This window comes from Chroicocephalus ridibundus, chromosome 7, assembly GCF_963924245.1.
Source record: "Chroicocephalus ridibundus chromosome 7, bChrRid1.1, whole genome shotgun sequence".
Lineage (NCBI taxonomy): Eukaryota > Metazoa > Chordata > Aves > Charadriiformes > Laridae > Chroicocephalus > Chroicocephalus ridibundus.
Genome location: NC_086290.1, coordinates 52,677,035 through 52,697,343, shown reverse-complemented (window position 1 = coordinate 52,697,343; position 20,309 = coordinate 52,677,035). Strand labels below are relative to the sequence as shown.

The window sequence follows — 20,309 nt, the reverse complement described above, 5'->3', positions numbered from 1 at the left end:
ATTTGCAGATAGGGTAGTCTGAGCACTCGCAGGCTCCAGGGACGTGCGGGGAAGGCAGGGGGAGGCAGCACCCTGGTCCCCTCCGAGGGCTTGGGCTCTTTGTGCATCTTTCTTGCAAACCACCCACACGGCACACGCAGCCACCAACGTGCCATGGCCTGATCCTGCACCCCCAGAAGTGGGAGGTTTGGCCTTGGATTCACAGCAGTCACTTGGGAAATCACAAACAGCCCTTTGCCCTTCTGGAGGCATCACAGGCACCAGTGGGGTTTCAAAGCAGCTGGACCTTGCAGAGGGGAGCAGTGAGATGGGAGGCGCTGGGATGCTCCCCGAAGTCCTGAACTGGGGTCCCAGCAAACCACCCCAGGTCACTGGTGAGCTGCAAAAGACACTTTTCTACCATTGTACCCAAGGGTCAGAGTCCCTCCAACGATGCCCACCTGGGGGACCTTCCAGTGCTCCCACGGTGTGGGGCTTGCTTGAGCCTTCTCTCGCAGCCAAGGCAGGCTCGCGCCCTGGCCAACACTTGACCAACACCAGTCACCACACTCACCAGTCACCCCAGTAAGAGGGACTTCTTCCCCTGTTCGATGAATGCGCCAAAAGGAGGAAAACAGCCTCCTGTTCCTACGGTGGGGCACAGGGACAGGACACTGCCACCAACCCAGGGAAAAAGCGTATTTCCCCCCATGTCACCGAAGCACAGCACGTGGCAGTGCGAGGGCATGACAATTCTCTCAGGAAAGCTGAGATTTCTGCCCAGTTCTTCCCACACTCCAGGAAAACGGGCATTTCGTGCGACGCTTCATGTGGGCGAAGGGCTCCAGCTGCCCAGTCTGTGGGCCCGAGGCTGGCCGCGAGCTGGGGGGATGCGTCTCTGCCTGAAAACAGCTGGGAGAAACACTAAACAGTCCGCCTGGAATAAAAATCCCCGCAAACACTCCCTCTCGTGGAGGCCGCCTCTCATGCTGTCTGGGAGACGGGGAGAAGTCTCGTCCCAAAAACCATCCCAAGGATGAGGGGCTCTGCAGGAATGAGGGGTCCGCGACGCGCTCCCCCCGCAACACTGCACAGCATCCCCACACAGCCAAGCCCCCGCTGCTCAGAGGGAATCTTTGACATGAGCAGGGGAGAAGCAGGTATGGGATGGGGCGAGCTCGGGGCTGGCTGCACGGCTGTATCCATCACTCAGGGATCTCAGTTGCTTTTCAGGCTTTAACAGCCAAACCGCCTTCCCTTCTCACTGGTGTGGGGAGAAAGCGCATGGGGAATAGAAAGAAACACTGGGGATACCTGTTGGTATTTACCCTGGCCGAACCCCGGTCCATGCCATTTGTCTCTTTCAAAGCCATTTTGAGGGTGTCCCTGAGCCCTGACACGGCCGGGGTGGGGAGGACAGCTCTGGAGCTGGAGCAGGGCAGGGACAACAGCATTGCACTGTCTCCACCAGCTCATTATTTCCCAGCCTTGGGAATTATTTCCCAAAAGTCTTTAACCAATTCCCCCCAACCGCACAGGATTTTGCACTGACAACACCTTTCTGCTGGGAACCGCGCCAAGATCTCCACAAGGTCATTTTGCAAAGACAATTAGGTAGTCCCTTGACAGCGCTGTCTCATTTTAATTAGATCTTATTTCCAAAGAATTACCGAGCGTGCCAGGCCCGATGCTGAAGGCAAGGACCATTTAGAGAAATCAATGGGAGGCAAAGGACAGATGTACCTGTGCTTATGTCACTGGTTACAGCGATGCCAAACTTGACGAGGGAAAGCAGCAGCCCTTCTCGCATGATTTCACCCATTAATACTTCAGGCAATATAAAACCCAGCGTGCAGAAGACAGACCATCACCACTCCTGGCTGCTCCTTCGTGCTTAGGTGCCTCGGAGCGAGCATTTGCTGCTTTCTGAGGGGGTCCCTAGGTGTAACGTGTACATTTTTGGCAGAACTCACAAAGCTGGGGAATGGCCCCAGGCCCTTGTTGAACCACAGGGCGTCTGCTCACGCGTACGTGTGCGTGCACATAGGACGCATGTATAGAAAAAGTGAATATATACCCACACAACGGCCCTCAGCAAGGTGCACCACGGTGGTACAGGTGGCAGGGACAGGCTGTGACAGCAGGGAACAGATGGGTGCGGGGGGGGGGGGGGTACTGCTGCAGTCTCCTCACCCCTGCGGGGTGTGGGAAGCCAAACCCCCCGGGATCACCGACGGTACCGCCGGTACGGGCTGCTGTGCAGCCCCCCCCGGCAGGAGAAGCCCCCGAGGAGCCCCGTGACCAGTCGCCACCTCCTGGCCCCCCTGCCCGAGGAACCCCGTCACCGGTCACCGTCTCCCGGGGCCGCCCCCCCGGGGCCGCCCCCGCGGCGCGGCGCGATTGCGCCACCTGGCGGCCGAGCTTGGGGCAGCGACGGGCCAAGCCGGGGCGTGTGGGAGCCGAGGCACATCCCGGGAAAGAAAAACCCCAGTTATGTTTGTTTGTTTGTTTGTTTTCCTGTGGCCCCAAAGCAAAGCGGTGCTGCGCGGCCCGCTCCTGTGCCGCTGCCCTTCGGCGGGGGGCTGGAGCGGTTTGACCCCCCCGAGGAGAGCAGTGGAGGGGGCACCTCCGGCACATCCCGTCCGCTGTCCCCAGCAGAGACCTCCTCCCTTCCCGGAGCGGCTCCGGGGAAGGTCTGGGAAAGGGCCCGGGCGGGCGCCGCGGGGCGACGGGTCCGGCTCTCCCTCCCCATCACCCGCCGCTGTAAACAACAGGAATAAACCGAGAGACTCCCCTTTCCCCTTTCCCACCCTGCCTCGGAGCAAACGGTGCCTGCGGCTCAGGACCAGCTTTGCATCAAAATAAACAGCTGTTTTTTCCCCTGATAAGGTTTTAAACCCGCCCAGATCAAAGAGGCTCTGCGAACCTTGCGGTGGGGAGCAGCCCAGACGGCTGCTTCGTCCTTCCCGCACCCCTAGCCCATGCCTGGCCCCGGGCCAGGACTGTGCCCCCGCGGGGTTCACGGGCCACAACCGACTCGGGGGGGGGCAAGAGACTTTTGAGACGCCGGTGCCCGGGGGAAGCACGCGGGCAGGGGCTCCGGGGCTTCCCCGGGGTTGGGGGGGGAAGCCCTGGAGCGGGCAGGGGAGGCTCACCCGAGCAGGCTGCTGCAGAGACACGCTGTACTCCACACCGGGGCTCCGAGAGCGCCCCGTCGGGGGCCGGCCCCACTAACGTGGCAGGAAGGGGGGGGCTCCACAGAGGAGGGGGCCACAGAGACCCCGCACCGACCGTGCCCGGGCCCGGGCCGGCAGCGTCGGCAGCACAGAGGGAATACGCGCCCCGCGCAGCCCCCTAAATCACCTGCGGCCGCAGGTGCGGAGCCGCCACCGTGGCTGCTCATCCCGCCCCGAGCGCGCAGGTGCCTTGCGCGGGTGCGCAGCGCTGGGGGATGCCCGGCCGGGGGGGAGGGCAGGGCTCCGCGGAGACTCCCGGCGCTGCCCTTTGTCTATTGATCCGCGATCGGGGGCGGCAGACAGTGCGGCGGCCCCGCGGGTAATTGGGGCTCCGAGGCCGTGACCGAGCCCACCCCCCTCCTCCCCCCCCGCGGGGGGCAGCGCCGCCGGGGCCCTAATTGGGAGCCGCAGGCGGGGGCTCGGCCCGCTCCGCTTTGTGCCGGGCGCGGAGGCAGCGCGGCGGCAGGCAGGCGCCATCCAGGCACAAAGAGCTGCGCCCCCCCCGCGCCCCCCCCCCCCCGCTGCCCCCGGGCCGGGGGTCCCCTTCCCCGACCACCGCACCCCGCGCTCGCACAGCCGGGGCTGGCAAATACTCGTTGAAACGGGGGATTTGTCATAGAATCATGGGCTGGTTTGGGTGGGAAGGGACATTTAAAGGCCACCTAGTCCAAGCCCCTGCCATGAGCAGGGACATCTGCAACTCGAGCAAGTTGCCCAGCGCCCCATCCAACCGCCACGTCTCTGGGCAACCTGGGCCAGTGTCTCACCACCCTCGGGGTAAGAAATTTCTTCCTTATATCTAGTCTCAATCTCACCTCTTTTAGTTTAAAACCATTACTCCTTGTCCTATCGCAACACTCCCTCATGAAGGGTCCCTCCCCAGCTCTCCTTTAGGCACTGGAAAGCCACAATAAGGTGCCCCTGGAGCCTTCTGTTCTCCAGGCTGAACACCCCCGACTCCCTCAGCCTGTCCTCTCCAGCAGAGGGGCTCCAGCCCTCTGATCATCTCCGTGGCCTCCTCTAGACCTGCTCCAACAAACAGGTCCGTGTCTTTCCCATGTGTGGCACTGATGGACCCTGGGAGCCACCCCGGGCTGGGGGAGCTCCTGGTGCAGGGCAGGACCTTTGCACGGTGGTGTGCCCCGCTTCACGGCATCGTTTTTGGGGGCAAGCACACTCGGGGTGCCACTCCATTTCCCCTAGGGTGTGCAGTGGTCACCTCCTGTGAACCCCACACAGAAGTGACAAAAAGCAGTGTTTCTCCACCGTCCCCAGAAGCTGAGGACTAAGCACACGCAGCGAGGTGCCACCACCTCCCTTTCCCCTTCTGCCACGCACCAGTGACCCGACGTGCTCAGGGAGTGCGCATTGCGACCGGGATAACATGCAACCCTGCAGCCCGGGTGAGGGCCGGCTTGTCCTGCACAGCCGCGGCAGGAATGGCAACGGCAGCGGCGTTCCCCTGCCATGGGGCTGTGAGATGCTCTGGCACAAGCCCGTGTTCCTGTACACAAACACCCGCCCATGGAGCCATTCCAGCAGCGCTATCGTGCCTCACAGCAGCTCAGTAGCCAAGTTGGCCAGGGTTTGTCCACCGGACCCACGAAACCCTCAGGGCAGGAATGCTATTTTTCATGCCTAGCCAAGCGCCTTGTGCATTTAGCTGAAGAATCTCAAAAGCCACCACTAACACTAGTGAAATCCTCTTGGTTTGGGGATCTCACCGCGCTGGTGAGACAGCACCGATGCGACCCGCTGGTTAAACACCTTCTGCCAGAGGGAGGTCACTGGAGCACCCAGCGCTTTGTTTTCATGACAGTGACCACAGCACATGGTGCAGCTGAGCCGGGTTTTGTGGGGCGCATTGTGGGGTGCAGAGTGGCAGGGCCGTTGGGGGGGCTGTGCTGGGTGTGCCCCCGCAGGGCCTCCCAGCGCCTTTTCATAGCCGAGGAAAATAATCCCGGTGCAGTGCGTGACTAATCAGTAGCTGCTCGTCGCACTGTTTGAATAGGGTTTCTCAGAGCCTGGCCTTGGCCACGGCGGACCTGGAGTAGCTCGGCTGCTGCCGAAACACCCCACTGCCCACAGCCCCAGCCTGGGGGGGGGCCAGGCCCGCCTCCCTCCCTTCAGGCACCGTCCCTCGAGATCACTGTCATGAACCCACAGTCTGCAGAGAACACTTTTCCCTCTCTGGTGAAGAGGTGCTTTGTGCTCAATAGGCAGGTTGGGATGTCCTGCCGGCAGCAGCGCTCGGCCCCAGAGGAGGATGCAACGTTTAAACGTTCACTGTCCCTCAGAGCAGGCTGGATGACGTGGCTGTCCCCAACCTGCCAGGATGGCAGGGACCCGGTGTAAGGCTCTGCCAGCGCTGGCTGCGTTCAGTGGCACCGTCACCATCTCCCCACTGAGCTCGCCCCAGAGAGCTCAGCCTAAACCCAGCAATGGCAGAAGGGTGGTGGAAAGAGCCAGGGGAGCCCACGCACGGGCACACACCGTACTCCCCCTCTACTAAAAACAGAGCCCATTAAATTGTTACTCATCCTGAGTGACGTTTATTCGGAAATAATCCCGCAAGCCTAATTTTAGTAACTACACTTCCCTCCTCCAGTGTAAGCGGTTCCCACCCTGCCGGTCCCCCCCCGCCGGCGGAAACGGCCCCTTTCCTCTCAGTGAGCCACAGCGGCTCCTCTGCCGCCGTCGGGGAACCCAGTCCCGCCATCTCTCTCCCCTCAGAGGCTCCCGCGACCGGGGGGAGTGTCGGTCGCCCCTTCCCTGCCTGCAGCCCCCCGGAGCTCGGGGGCAGGGGTTCGGGGGAGCCCGGGGAGGAGCCGCGACCGCGCACGACCCGCCCCGTCGGGGCCGGGCGGCGGCGGGTGTGCGGCGGCACCAGCAGAGGGCGCCCCGCGCCCGGCGCTGCGCCTCCGCGCCCGAGGGGGACGCGCCCCCCGCCCCCGCCCGGCAATTGGGCTCATAAATCTTCCCCGGAACGGGAGAAGGGTAATTGGTGAGGAAAAGGGCTGTTTGCGTCCTCCTCGGCCGCGCCCCGCAACGCCCCGAGCGGCTCCGGGCGCGGGGGGGAGGCGTGGGGACCCACAGCCCGCGCCCCGGGGCAGTCCCGGCCCCGACGGCACCGGCGTGCCCGGGTCACCCCTTCCCCATCCCCGACGGTGCCGCTCTGCCCCGGTCATCCCTTCCCCGCCGGTGCCGGTGTGACCCGCGCACCCCGCTCCCCGCCGGTACTGATGTACCTGAGCGTCTCCCGTCCCCGCCGGTACCGGTGCGCGTCTCCGCAGCACGGCGGGACGGTACCGGCGTCCCCGGGCCCTGCCCTCCCGCGGCGGCACTGGAGCGCACCCCGGCGCCGTCCCGCTGCGCCCGGAGGACGGTGCGGGCAGACCCGCAGCTGCGGAGGGTCCCTGCTCCGCATCCTCCCTCGCCGCACCCGCGGGATCCCCGTTCGCGCCCGCGGACGCCTCCGCGCCCCACCCTGTGCACCTGCGCAGGTGCGCCGAGCCCCCCCATGCGCGGCGGGGCGTCTTGTGGGGCGGGCAAAGGCCCTGAGGCAGAAATCCCCCGACGGGCAGAGCCGGCGGAGGTTCCCGTCCCCGGGAGTCCCCGCGGAGCCCTCCGCCGGGCGGGTGGCCGCGCACCTCGGGGCTTTTTCGTCTTTCCCCATCAAACCCGGGGCCCGCAACCGCCGGGGATGCGCGGTCCCTTCCGCCGCCGCGGGGAACCGGGCCCTGGTGTGGGCGGACCCACCCGCGCAGCAGCTGCGCACCTGCGGAGGAGCGGCGGCCCCGACGGGGAGGTGCGGCCGCGGAAAGGCGGCGGGAATGAAACAGGCGGGAGCCGGCAGGACTTCTCCGAGTAGTTTTTTTATTGAAAGATGTGAGAATTCATCAAAACTGAACAGACAGATACCCAAGTAACCAGCACGTTGCAAATCATGTATCTTTTTATTTTAAAACAAATATAGAGCACAGTCCTGTGATATTTAAATTTATTATACTTTTTTTTTTTTTGTTCTGGAGTGAAAAATAAAAACCTGAGGTTTATTCCTGCATTCTCTATACCCCGCTCTGTAGCGATATTTTAGTTACGATTTGGATTTTTTTTTTTTTCCTTTCGAAAGTCCGTCAGAGGATTGAACTCTTAGTTTCAATGACTCCAAAAATTGTTTTACCGGTGGCACATGATTGTCCTAGAGAACAGGCGGGATAAACAATATTTTAAAACACAGTTAAAGAAACCAGTATCTCCTTCAATCACAAAGAGCTAAATAGTTTTCATTTACAATATATATGTTCATGTAAAATGAAAAAAAAAAAATAAAACAAAACAAAAAAACTTAAATGCGATGAGTTAAACTCTAAATATTATGTACACACCAATGTACAACTCTGAATAAATTAATACCAATTTGCATATTCTGGGATCCTTATAGCTTATTTACACAAATTACCATTTATTTCATAAATATCTGCCCGGGTACCCGCGGGGCTCCCCTCGCCGTACCAGCTCTGTGCGGCGGCGGCTGCCGAGGCGGTTCATTTCCCATGTTCCGTTTCTTATTTCTTTTTTTCTTTTAATTATTTTTTCCTCCCCCCCCCACCTCCCCTTGCACAGATGAAGTTTCGGCCCCGCTCACCTCCCCGGGGCCGGCGGTTAAGACCAACCCATCCATCGGGTGCCTCTGCGCTGGCTCATTGCCCCCCCAGCCAGAGCTGCCCAGTGCCCGGAGTGGGGAAGCAGAGGGGCCGGGGGGTTCCGCGGCCGCGATGGAGTGGGGGAACCGCTCCCAGCCCCACAACCGTGGGAGGGGGCGGACGAGCCCTGCGCTCCCACCTCTCGCTCCTGGTTCTGGGGCGGTGGGTCCGCTTGGCCGGCGGGGCTCCATCCCTCTGCTCCAGCCCCCCGCTCCCCATCCGCCCCCACCCCTCGCTCCGCAATAAATATTTATACTGTGCTGTACAAAATACCAGTGCTTCTCCGCCCCGCCGGGAGGGCTCGCTGCCCGCCCCGTCGGTCACTTGGGGGACTCCCTGCCGGGTGACAGCTCCCGCTGGCTCTCCAGCCCGCTCACCAGTCTCTGGATGTTCTGCAGTTCGTTGAGGGACTCCTTCAGGGAGCCCTTGGGGGAGGCAGCGGGGCGCTGGGTGCCCCCCTTGTGCAGGGGCACCTCGGGGAGGGGGCTGGACTCCCGGCTGCTGCTGGCCTTGGAGCCCTCGGAGCCGGGGTTGAGGCTGGCAGGGAGGCCGGTGGTCAGCAGGTTGGTGCTGGGTGGGATGGTGACCGGGAGCTGGTAGGGGCTGAAGCGCAGGCGGGGACGGCTGCTGCCCAGGAAGGGGTTGCGGGAGAGCGGCCCGGCCGCCGCCGCGCTGGTGGCTGGCATGGCCGAGGCGGCTGCCGCAGCTGCCGCCATGTAGGTGTAGGGGTAGGGGAAGAGTCCGCCGAAGGTGGGCATCGGGATTCCCTGCGGAGAGAGAGAGAGGGGTGAGAGCCGTTCCAATGTTCCACTGCATTCCCCTGTCCTGCCTGCCCCCCCAAGCTGGCGTTCCCCGGAGAAAGCCGAGGCAAAGCCAGACACCTTGGTGTCATCCTAAAAACACAGTGTGGGGATATCCCTGTGGGACGGACCGAGGGAGGGAGTACGGCTGGGGAGCCCCATCTGCCCCACACCGAGCCGAGCTGGTGCCGCCGGGCACAAACCCCTCTGTGGGACCGGCCCCGACCCTGCCCCCGCGCCTCCCGCACACTGCGTGTACCCCGTCTGTGCAGCATCACAGACCTTTAACCACATTAAAACACATAGTTAAGTAGGGTCGATAAATTAGGGGAGTTCAAAGACATCTTTATGTGTTTCATCATAGGGGCTGGTGAAGGCAACACAAGCGCAGGCGTTGCAGGAGCTGTTTTGGGGCTGGCGGGGGAGACGGGGGGGCTGTGGGATGGGGACAGCCAGGTCAGGCAGGGCCACAGCTCCTCACTCTGCCCCTGCCTATGGGGAAACGACACCGGCTGCAAAAAAAATCAGAATTCCTCCTCAAATCAGCCCTGAGGCCAACCTTCAAAATGTCTCCCATGTCCTGCCTTTGCCACACCAGGCAGCACATCAGGGGTCTGGGGGAGTATCACCCCCTTGTCTCCAGGGGCTGCAAGGGGAGCCTAGGGGGACCAAAGCTCCTGACCTGCACTGGGGCCACCCCACATGTCCCCACACCGGGGGTGACGCCAGACAGGCCTGACCTTTGTCCCCAGCGCACCCCAAATTCAGGCAGCTTTGGGAAAGGACACGGAGATGGGGGCCCAGGGTCTGGCTGCCCAGTGGGGATGGGGACAGGAATGCGGAGTGGGCGCGGGGGCTTACCTGAGAGGCCAGCATGTGCTGGGAGAGGTGGAAAGGGAAGGGGGTGGCCGTCCCCGCCGCGCCTGGGGCAGACGAGAGGGCTCCGTTCTCCAGGCTGCCCCCGCCGGTCACCGAGGCCAGCAAGTGTCCCATGCCCATGGCGGAGAAGGCGCCGGGGGCCATGGCGAACTGTCCCGGGTGGATGAAGAGGGGCTGCCCGGCGCCCAGGGGGCTGAAGAACTGCTGCCCATGGAGGCCGGAGAGCGCCAGGCTCTGCAGGTGCCCGGCGCTGAGGTGCGGGGGGCTGTCCGTGTGCACCATCAGCGGGGCAAAGGCCTCCTTGCCCACGCCACCCTCCGCGTCCTTCTTGCTCAGGTCCGGTTCTTTCCTCCTTCCTTCCACCTTGTCCTTCTCCAGGCCCCGAGCACCGAACAGGCCCTCGCCGGGTCCCTCCCGGGGGGACGCACCGTCCTTAACCTTCTCCGGGCTGCGCCTCTCCTTGCTCCTCTCTTCTGGGCACCGGGGGCTGCCCCGGGGCGTCGCGTCCTCTCCGCTGGGGCTGGCGGCGGCTGCCGGCCGCTCCTCGGGCACCTTCTCCACCTCCGCATCGCTGTCAGCCCCCAGCTTCTCCTCTGCGAGGAAATGGAAGGGCAGGGGGTCAGAACAGAAGTCCCCGGGGGAGGCGAGGAGCAGGTCACTCGCCAGAGCCCCGGCGGCAAAGTCGCAACCGTTATTAATGGGAGAAACTAATTTCGGGGGGCAGAAACGGGCCCTCGTGCTGCGGTCGCTCTGGGGAAAGGGGATTAACAACAGCAGTCCTGTTGCTCTGCCAAACAGGAAAAACATGTTTGATGGAGGACCAAAATCTATTACAGCATCGCTCTCGTTAGCTGCAAACTCAAAGCGGGCTGCAGAGCAGGGGGATGAAGGGAGCGCGGACAGCGCTGGAGGAAATGGTCCTGTATATATTTAATTACATGGAGCTGATCAACAGCGCACCGTGGATTTATTCCAAATGTGCAGGTTGAGGCAGGTTAAACAGGCATTTTTAAGGCAAGAGGTATGGTACAGATTTTCCTAAAAGGGGCTTTAATTTTAAAAAAAAAACCATCGAGCTCTCAGAGAGGGACTGGAGGCGAGGGGATGGCGAGGGCGAGGGGAGCAGAGCCCCTGCCCGATCGGCTCCCGCTAAACGAAAAAAACATTGTGGTGCGGGTTAGGTGAAGCTCTGCAGGCTGGGGCAAATATTCGGGGAAGCCTTTGAAAGAGGAGAGGGGTGTAATAAACCCTCCCACCAGCTCGGATGGGGGGAACGAGGCGGGGGTGGGGTGGTTTGCAGTTTTGATGAAGGTTTGCAGGGAATAGGGCTGGTGGAAAGTTTAAAGAGCAGCAGATTGATAGTGCGGCAAGACGAAACCCAGCATCTAAAAACTGCAACGTGGGAACTGCCAGTTTATTTTCATTTACTAGCTTGAAGCCCTGGAGTTACAACATTTTCTTCCCCTTTCAAATGTATTAATTCTTTCTTTTTTTTTTTTTTTTAAATATTTATTTTTTTTCCAGGGGACTGTGAGCTAGCCATGAAAGGCAGGGCACGCACCAGCGAGGAGCCGGGCAAACGCATCCAGCGCAGGGGCTGCCTTGCCATTTCTTCTTGTTTATACTAACGTATAAACAGGAAAACGTTTGCAAACCGTGAATGCCATTCGCGTTTTGCTCTGTTCTTGTCCTTTCAACCCTTGGGCTCCTTCGTGCCCATCCCCGTCTTTTTTTCCCTGCTCGTTTGCCCCTCTGCCCCGCAGACACCGGCACGCACCGGCCCCGAGGGAGCAGAAACCCGACTTTGGGAGGGAGGATTTGGGGTTTTGCCTCCTCCTTTACCTCTGCCGCTGCCCTTGAGGCGCAGGGGGCTGGGGAGGGCTCCCACGGGGGAGTGGAGGGCGTCTCGCACCGCCGAGGGCTCGCAGGAGGAGGCGTCCGACTCGCCGCCGTCGCGGTCGGGCTTGCAGGGCTCCTCGTACATCCGCAGGGACGGCAGCGAGAGCTGCTTCCTACGGGGCGGGGAGGGGGGGGGATGTGAGAGGCAGCGTCGGGCACGGCCCGGCCCTCCGCGGGCGCGGAGCGGCGGCTGCGCGGGGGCGGAGCGGGGAGGGGGACAGCGGACACCCCTTACCTCTTCTCCCGCCGGCCATTGCCCGTGTCCCGAAAGCCCTTGGCGAAGGGGTTGTTATCGATTTTCAGCTGGGTGATCTGCGCGGGGGGGAACGGAGAAAGGAGGCGGTGTGAACCCCTGCCCGGCCACCCCCCCCCCGCCTTCCGCCGCCGCCGCCGCCGTCGGGGAGCCCGGGCTGCGCTGCGCAGGCTGCGAAACGCGCCGCGGCCCCGCTTTAACACACCGCATGCTTTATTAAAAATGATGCTGAGGTTTGGGCTTGAATTATTAATAGAGTCTTAATGATAGGAAGTTATTTTTCACGGCCCCCCGGAGGGAAGATGGCGACTGAGCCGCTCGGCGCTGGTTAAAAGCTATTCTTATCCCTTCCCCGCCGCCACGGGCTTCTGGGGGCCGGCGACATTAGGGCGCTCAATAATGCACGGCCCTGAAATACGGACCCGAGAGGGGCGATGGAAAAAGGCCTGGCTGCCCGGGACCCGCCGCAACCCCCTGCCCGGCCGCCCCGGGCCGCAGCATCCCCCGCCCGACGGGGCCCACCGGCCGGCGGCCGCCCCGCGCAGCTTGCGGCGGGCCAGCAGACAAAGTGCTCTTTAATCGATTGTGACTCTTCGCCATAAACTTTACGAGGGAAACAAGCCCACCAGGACCCTCAGACAGAGCTGTCAATTAGCATCAGCAGCCAGGGGTGGAGGTGGGGGTCAGCTTTTGGATTAAAACACACATACAACTTTTGGAGGGGGGCCGGCAGAGGCTCTCCACTCCCCAGCGAGCTCTCCTGGCTCCACTGTTCGCAAGGCGACACTTGCTAAATCACGAAAGCAACTAAAATTAGCTTATCTGGCTGTATTTTTTTGGCTCCTCCCGGGCCCAGAGCACCTTCTCCATGAGGCTGCCCAGGCCGCGGCACTGCTCTCTGCAGCCTGGGCCTGCAGCAAGGGCTCCCGCTGCCCCGAAAAGGTGCGACAAAGTCCAGGAGGAAATTATTAATAGTAATAATAGAAATAGTAATAACAGCATGAGCAGTAGCATTAGTATTAGCAATAGCAATAATAATAGCAGCAGCATGAGGGGCGCCTCCTGCTCCGAGGGCTTGGGGTTTAACCTTTCTCCTGTTGCTTGCCTTTTGGCTACTCTCCCCAAAAATGTCCTCACACACACACACAAATACACCCTAAAAAGGGGTAAGGCATGGGACAGGGGTGAGAGCAGGGGGAGATGCAGGGACAGGGCAGGGAGAGGGCAGGGGCTGCCCGGCCGTACCTTGTCGTTCTGGTAGGCGGTGACGGCGATGAAGTCAGTCTCGGGGAACACGTAGGTGCGGAAGGTGCTGTAGGGCAGCTTGAGGATGTCGTTGGCCCGGACTATGTGGAACCTGGGCTGGTACTTGTGCATGGAGTTCAGGATGGTCTGGGTGGGCGAGAGAGCACAGCCCGCGGCTGCCATCAGCCTCACGGTCCACGTTATACACACGTCTAGCTACCTCCCTAAAAAAAAATTCCCTTTTCTCCCGAAAACAGCCAACAAACCCCACAAATTCACGCTGAGGCAATAATGCCGGCGGATGCCAAAGAGGGAGATGTGTTGGGGTTTTTTTGTTGTTGTTTATGCCATTGCACGATCTGCCCCCAAATAAGGAGGTCAGGGGAAGGCAGGCACAGCAGCATCTTTGCGGGTGTTAAGCACGGCAATAAAGCAGCAAAAGGGTTCTCCCCGTTTTATGACTACCCTGCAAACGCGAGGCGAGTTTTCGACACATTTCTCGCTGCTTTTCATATTTCCGACCTTTCAAAAAAAAAAAAAAAAAGAAAACAAAACAAAACAAAAAAAACAACTCCACCTCACCACCACAAAAAAATAATGTTAAAAAGCCTCTCGATTTGTGTCGGTGGCGGCAGAAACCCGTGCCAGCCCCAGCCAGCGCCTGCGACGTGAAAGGAGCGTTTCACCATGAGCCATGTTAAATTTATGTCTCGGAGCAACGCTGCAGAAGGAACAGACATTTTTTTTTTTTCCAACCAGGTGTCTGAAAGCCTCGCCAACACTCAAAGCCATTCTCTACCCTCTCGTTTTTGGTTTTTCTTTTCTTTTCTTTTCTTTTCTTTTCTTTTCTTTTCTTTTTTTTTTTTTTTTAACCCGAATCCACCGCGATTTGGCTGAGGATTTTCGGAAGCGGCGGAACCCCCCGAGCCGCGCCCCGGGGGCCGTTCCGACCCCCTGCCCCTCGCTGCCCGCACCGGCAACGTTTTCCTGCCCGATAGCGATTAAATAATTCCCCAACCTGCTGTGGTCGGGCTGAAATGCAGTATTCACCGCCCGGAATTGGTAGGGGAACGGCGAAAGCTTGAGTAATTATTGTCAAATAACGTCTGCCAAATGGCTAAATAATTATCACTTCATTTCGTTTTAGAAGGCAATAAAAAAAATCCCCCCTTTTTTAACCCCAGCAATAATCACCTGCTTGATGAACTGTCGGATCGCTATTATATTGATAGCATCTAAACGGGATTTATCATAAAAATGGTGCAAAAAGTCTCATTCAGGCGCGCAAATCTGCATTCCTTTAAAAAAAAAAAAATCATCCCTCTCTGACCAGATGGGCACTGGCTAAACCCTCATCTCCCAGATTTAACACAGTCCGGATTTTGGACAACGACAGATACCAGAAATCTTTAATTGAAGGTGGCGAACCGTTAAAAACACTGAACCAAACTAGTTTTTCCCTAGTATCAAAAAAAAAAAAAGCTATTTTTTAAGACTCCCTCTCTATCGATTTACCTTGCTGTCTATAAATAACCTTGCAATGTATTATTTAACAAAGACGCTCTTTCCTGCCTTAAAAGAAAAAAAAAAAAAGAAAAAACAAACTCAAAATAAATAAAAAGAAAGAAAAAAGTGCACCGGGGAGGTGCTGAGCCCTCTCCCACCTGAGCGCCGGTTCCCGCAGCCCCGGAGCGCGGTGCCCCCCGGCTCCGCCGCCGCACCGCCGGCCGCGGGTCCCCGATAATTACCATATCACCAGCGCTGGACGATGAACTTTCCCTTTATCGCCCTAAATGCTTGTCCAGAGGCTAAAGATAGCCGGCTTGTGCGCTGTGATTTCCACACACGCCCCCCCACCCCCCCGTGCATTCACTCAGGATCACGCTCCCCTCGCGTTTTGACCCTGCTTTCTGCGGATCTCTGCAAATTGCTACCAAGATTCGGTTTCTTGCTTGCTTTCTCTCTCTCTCTTTTTTTTTTTTTTGTTTGTCTGGGTTGCCGGTTTTTCTGCTTTAACTTTTTGTTTATTTTTTTTTTATTTACCTCCGGAAGGTGATGCAGATATACTCAATAGGGAAATAAATAGGGGCGTTTGGGAGCCTTTCAGAAGCAGCCACGGCTCCGGCCCTGTTCCCGGCCGCGGAAACCCAGCGCAGGTGCCGCCGCCTCCAGCACCGCTCCCCCCGGCCCGGGCTGCACCTGCCCGGCCGCCCCGTCGGGGCAGCCCTCACCGCCGCCCCCGGCACGGCCTTGGCGCCGCACATCCACCCCCCAAATCCCGCTCCCCGCAGAGCCCCGAGGGCCGGGGAAAGGCGGCGGGACAGGCCGCGGAGACCGGGAGGATCGAGGATGAGGGAGCCAAGGGGACCCCGAGGCTGCCCGCAGCCCGATCCTCTCCTGTCCCCCGGGGGAGCCGTCCCCAGGACGGCGGAGAGCTGCCCCTCGCTGCGGGGCGGGAGCAGGGGCCGCGGGGGCGGCGGGGCAGCCAGGCCGCCGCAGGGCCCGGCAAGGCCCCGCCGTCCAGCCCAGCGCGCTGCGGCCGGGGGGAGAAGCCGTTAAAGCCCAGCGGCTGCCCCCGGGCAAAGCAGGACCGGGCAGCCCCGGCACCGCGCAAACCCCACTCCTTCTCCGAGGGGGCATCCCTGCTCGGGGATGGGGGGGCTCCGCTCTGTCCCGCAGCCGCACTTACAAAGCCGTGCTTGTCCGAGATGTTGTTGGTGAGCTTGAGCTTGTGAAAGGCAACAGGTTTGGCCATCCACTGCTCCCCCGTGGCCGGGCTGTCGGGGTGGATGTACATGCGCTTGGGCATCTCCGGGTCGGCCTTGCCGGCCACCATCCAGCGGGAGTTGTGGAACTTGTACCGGCAGTCGTCGGCCGCCACTATATCCATCAGCAAAATGTACTTGGCCTTCTTGTCCAGGCCGCTCACCCGCACCTTGAACGGGGGGAACATCCTCCTGCGGAGAGACCCAGAGCGGTACAGGGCTGCCGCCCCCCCGCCCGCCGCCGACCCCCGACGGCCGCTGCCCCGCCGAGCCGCCCCGCACCGCCCGGCCCCGGCCGCCGCTCCGAAACCACCATCTTTTACTGGAGCTTCACTGAGGTTTTCCAGCCTTTCTCACGTCCCGCTGCTCCTCACCCTGCTCTACTGCACCCGCCGGGGGCAGAAAGCAGGGGAAGAACTCGAAAAAATAATACTAAAAAAATTCCATTCCGGGGAAACAAGTGGGCGAAAACGCATCCCGGATTTCACTCCGTCTCCCTGCTCTCCGCCGAGCCGTTCGCCCTGTACCCAGGCGGCCCCGCCGCTGGCCTCCCCCGGGACCGGGGACATGGGCAGGGCCGGGGGCGACCCCGGCTGCGGGGAAAGTTTGGCAGGAGGGAAGGAAGCGGCGAGAAGCGGCGTAAACAAATGCAGCGGGGGATTACGGGCGCTCAATTAGTGCGCACAAATTTAATTTGGGATCGCGCTCGGAAAAAGTAATAATTGGGGGGGGGGTGGGGGAAGCTCGGAGAGGGGGGGTTAAACACCTCCGAAAAACCTCCGGGGATCGAAACTCGCCGCGTTAATTCATCGGGGCGCATTTGGCGAGGACCGGGGGAAGAAGGATGAAACGGAGGGGCGAGGGCGCTACGCGGCCGCGCAGGTGCGGGGCGGGCTGCGGGGGGCTACGCGGGGCCGGCTCTTACCTCCCGGACTTGGTGATCACCATCTCGGTGCCCAGCTTGTGAAACTGGTCCCAAAGCTCTTTGGCTTCCAGCGTTACTTTCGGGTCGTCTTCGACCTCCTCCTCAGGCTCCAGGCTCTTGAGCGAGCGCAGATGGGCGGCTTGGTGGTGGTGTCCCAGGGCCGAGACGTGCAACCCGGCCTCGGCCGCCCCGGCCAGCCCGGGGTCCGGCATGGGCTTTGCCAGCGCCGCCGGAGGCAGAGCCAGAGCGGGGAAAAAGGAAGGCTGGGCGGCTGCGAGGAAAGCGGACATGGGGAAGTCGGCCGGCCGGGGTGCGTGGAAGGGGTGGTAAGCCATGGCAGTCCCTGGGAAGGCTGGATCTCTCATCGGTGCATCCACAAATCCAGGAGAAAAAGAGGGATTCCCTTTACAAAAATGTGTGTGTGCGGTTTTTTGTTATTTTTTTTTTTTTCTCTCTCTCCTGCCCAGCGAACTCGCTCGAGTCTCTGGAAGAGGAAGGAAAATCAACAGCACACACACACAAAAAAAAGCATACAAAAAAAGCCGAAAAACAGCGGAACTAGATCTGGAAAAAAAATAAAAAGAAGAAAAAAAAAAAAAAGAGAGAGGCAGTTCCCGGCTCCTGGGACTCCCGGTCTGCGGAGGGGAGACAGTAGGTCCTTATTTTTTGTTGTTGTTGTTGCAGCGAGGGAGAGCGAGCGAGGGAGCGATCCCTCCCGGTAAAGTCCTTCCCAACACTAAAATAGAAACAAAAGCCGGCGCGGGGCTGCGCGGAGCGGCGCGGGGCGCGGCGGGGCAGGGGCTGCCCTCACACCCCCCCGGGCCCTGGCTGCTCCCCGGCGGGGCCGGCCCGGCTGCGCGCTCCGCGGACGGCGCTGGGGCGAGGGCTGCTCATGGCTAAAGGAGCCGGAGTGGAAACGGTTAGATCTTGTCCTGATCTCTGTAAAACTGTGACTATCTCACATGTCCTTCCTGCTCTGATCCGCCCGCTAATGAGCCAAGCCCCCTTGATTGCTGATTTTACGCGTTTCAGACCAATTGTGGATCTGCATAGGCGTGGTTTTGACAGCTCCGGCCAAGCTCCGGGGCGCGGGGGGGGCGGTGAGGGGGTGAGGGGGGGTGGGGGCGCGGAGGGAGGGAGGAAGGGAAGAAGGGAAAAAAAAAAAAAAAAAGGGGGGGGAAAAAAAAAAAGAAGAAGGTGTCGGAAGCATCGGCAGTAAGAAAACATGTCAACAGAATAAAATATTAACCAATGACAGAGAAAAGTGCTCGAAATCCCACCCCCGGCTCCTTTCCGCATACCGGGTCAGCCCTGGCTGCGCCGCGGCCGGGGAGCGGCCGCCGCCGGTGCGGGGACAGCGCGGAGCCACCTCGGCGGAGCGCGGAACGGCGCCCGGGTCCGCCCGGCCCGGAGCCCCGGGGGCGGGGGGGCGGCGGCAAAGGGGCCCCCGCCGGTTTCTGCGGGGGCGGCGGGGCCGGGGAAGGCGGGGGGGGGGGGGGGGGGGGGGAGGCGGGCGGGGGGAGCTCGGCTGCTGCTGTCTTACGACAGATCCTGGAGAGCGGATCGAGGTGGGGCGCGCCCCGCCCGCCGTTCCGCGCACGGCCGCGCAGTGCCGCGCAGCGCCGACGGGGCGGCCCGGCGGAGAGCTGCGGGCGGCGGGCGAGGCCCCGAGTGGCGACTTCCAGCGCGGGTGAGTCGCTCCCTGCCGTCGCCCCCCGCCCTGCCGGCAGCCGCCCCGACGTGGGGGTGAGTGTGTGGGGGGGTCCCCGCCCCCGCCCGCAGCCCCGCGCCCACGGCGGAGGCGCAGACCCCGCCGTCGGGATGCGTGGGGCTGCGCGGCCGGGGGCCGGCGCGGCTGTGGCCGGCCGGAGGGGCTGTTTACCCGGGCGGGGGGAGGCAGATAAGGCGGAGGTGGGAGGTGGGGGGGACGACGACACGCCGGGGCTGTTTGCAGAGGGATTAGGGCCGGTCCCGCCGCGCCGGGGCCCGGGGGGGCGGCGGGCGCGGTGGGTGTCCCCGCGGAGAGGTCGGTTTGGAGATCTGCGCTGATTAACTGAGGGCCGCGGTGGCTGAAGAGGGCCCTGGCGCCAGGCGGCTGAGCCCTCACAATAAAGACCCGTCTCTTGTCACTTCATATTTACCCCCAAATCTTCAAAAAGCGCCCTGCCATCCTTCCAAGGCTCCTGCCCCCGCCGCCTGCGCTGCGGCCAGGCGGGACCGGGGCGGGGGGGGGGGGGGGGGGGGCGGGGGCCGGCCCCCTCCTCTGCCCCCCGACTCGACACCCCCCCAGCCCCTGCCGCTCCGCGGATGCGCAGCGAGGCGCGGCCGCAGCAGCTCGGAGCTCTCGGGCCGCGTCTTGCTTCTCCCTGCGCAAGGTGGGACACGGGGACCCCCGGGTGCCCCCACCCCACCCCGACCTCTCCTCTTTATCTCCCTTCCCCGGTTCATCCTGCCGACAACGATCCCCCCCCGCTGCCCCCCGGCGCCACGCTCAGCCCAAATCCCCTCCCCGGGCTCTTTCTTCTCGGGGTCGTTCACAACCTGCCCGTGTCCCGCGGCAGGTTCACCTCTGCCTGCGCTGCCCGGCCCCGCCACCGCGCCCGACGGGGCGGGCACCGCGCGTCCCCCCGGGGCTGCCCCGGGCGGCGGGGCCGGGGAGGGTCCCGCTGACCATTGAACGGGGAGCGGGGACTGAAATTTAGACCCGATTTGGACTTTGCTTCCTAGCCGCCGCGGAAAACTGCTGACGGCAGCTTTGGCAAAAATGGGGCTTGCTTGTATCTTGTTTTATTTATTTATTTTTTCCTAAATTCCCCCTCACAAAGCAAACCCGGAGCCTCTCATTGCCCCGGGGCGGCATCGCCCCATGCCGGGGGCAGCTCTCCCGCAGACCCCTCGCCCGTCGCTCCGCGGCGAGACGCGGGGCCCGGCCCGTCGGGGCCTGGAGCCAGCCGGGTCTCCGCCAGGAAAGGTCGCCTCTCCGCCGGCCCAGGGTCCGGGACCCTCGGCCGCGCCCCCCCCGCCCCGCACCGCTGTAACGTCGCAAACACCCTCGCCTGCAGAATAAAACCGATCCAGAGCAGCCTCGTCTCCCCGACCCTCTGTAGCGGCGCCCGCCGATGTGACGGCCGGGGGTGGGGGGCTAACGGGGACCGGAGCATCCACTGCCCGGGGCAGGTCCGGCCGCGTCACCCCCCGGACCCGACGGGCGCGGAGCCGATCCGGGAGCCTGTGCCCATGGACGGGGCGGGCCGCTCCTGCCCGCGGCCGGACGAAACCCGGCGTCGCCGCGTCCTCCCCGTCCGCGATCGGGCACGGAGGGATGAGATTTCTCCTCCCGCTCCGAGGCCAACCCTGCCCCGGGGGTCGGGGACGAGAGGTGTCCCCGCACCGTCCCTTTTCCCGGGCAGGGTTTCCCAGGGAACTGGCAGTGCTCGGGGCCACCGTGCCCGGCTCCCGGGAGCCGCCCTGGCCGCCTGCGGGCTCGGCGCTCTTCTGGCGAACGGTCCCCGGGCTGGGACGGCGGCGGGGGATCCGTCCCGGGCCAGGCCGGGGGGGACCGGCCCCTCCCGGCCGCCCCCGCGCCCCACCCGCTCCGCAGCGCGGCCCCGCTCGCTCTTCT

The 20,309-nt window shown here is 62.1% G+C and overlaps 1 protein-coding gene across 1 annotated transcript; it reads right to left on the bottom strand.

Annotated features, from left to right (window-relative positions):
• Nucleotides 1-7,088: 7,088 nt before the first annotated feature.
• On the bottom strand, nucleotides 7,089-17,694 carry TBX2 (T-box transcription factor 2). The gene is made up of 7 exons (XM_063342648.1): nucleotides 16,688-17,694; nucleotides 15,687-15,954; nucleotides 12,998-13,144; nucleotides 11,735-11,811; nucleotides 11,443-11,612; nucleotides 9,583-10,193; nucleotides 7,089-8,688 (listed from the first exon to the last, which is right to left on the bottom strand). The coding sequence occupies exons 1-7, from the start codon at nucleotides 17,050-17,052 to the stop codon at nucleotides 8,242-8,244; spliced, it is 2,085 nt and encodes a 694-aa protein (XP_063198718.1). The 5' UTR covers nucleotides 17,053-17,694; the 3' UTR covers nucleotides 7,089-8,241.
• Nucleotides 17,695-20,309: the final 2,615 nt, after the last annotated feature.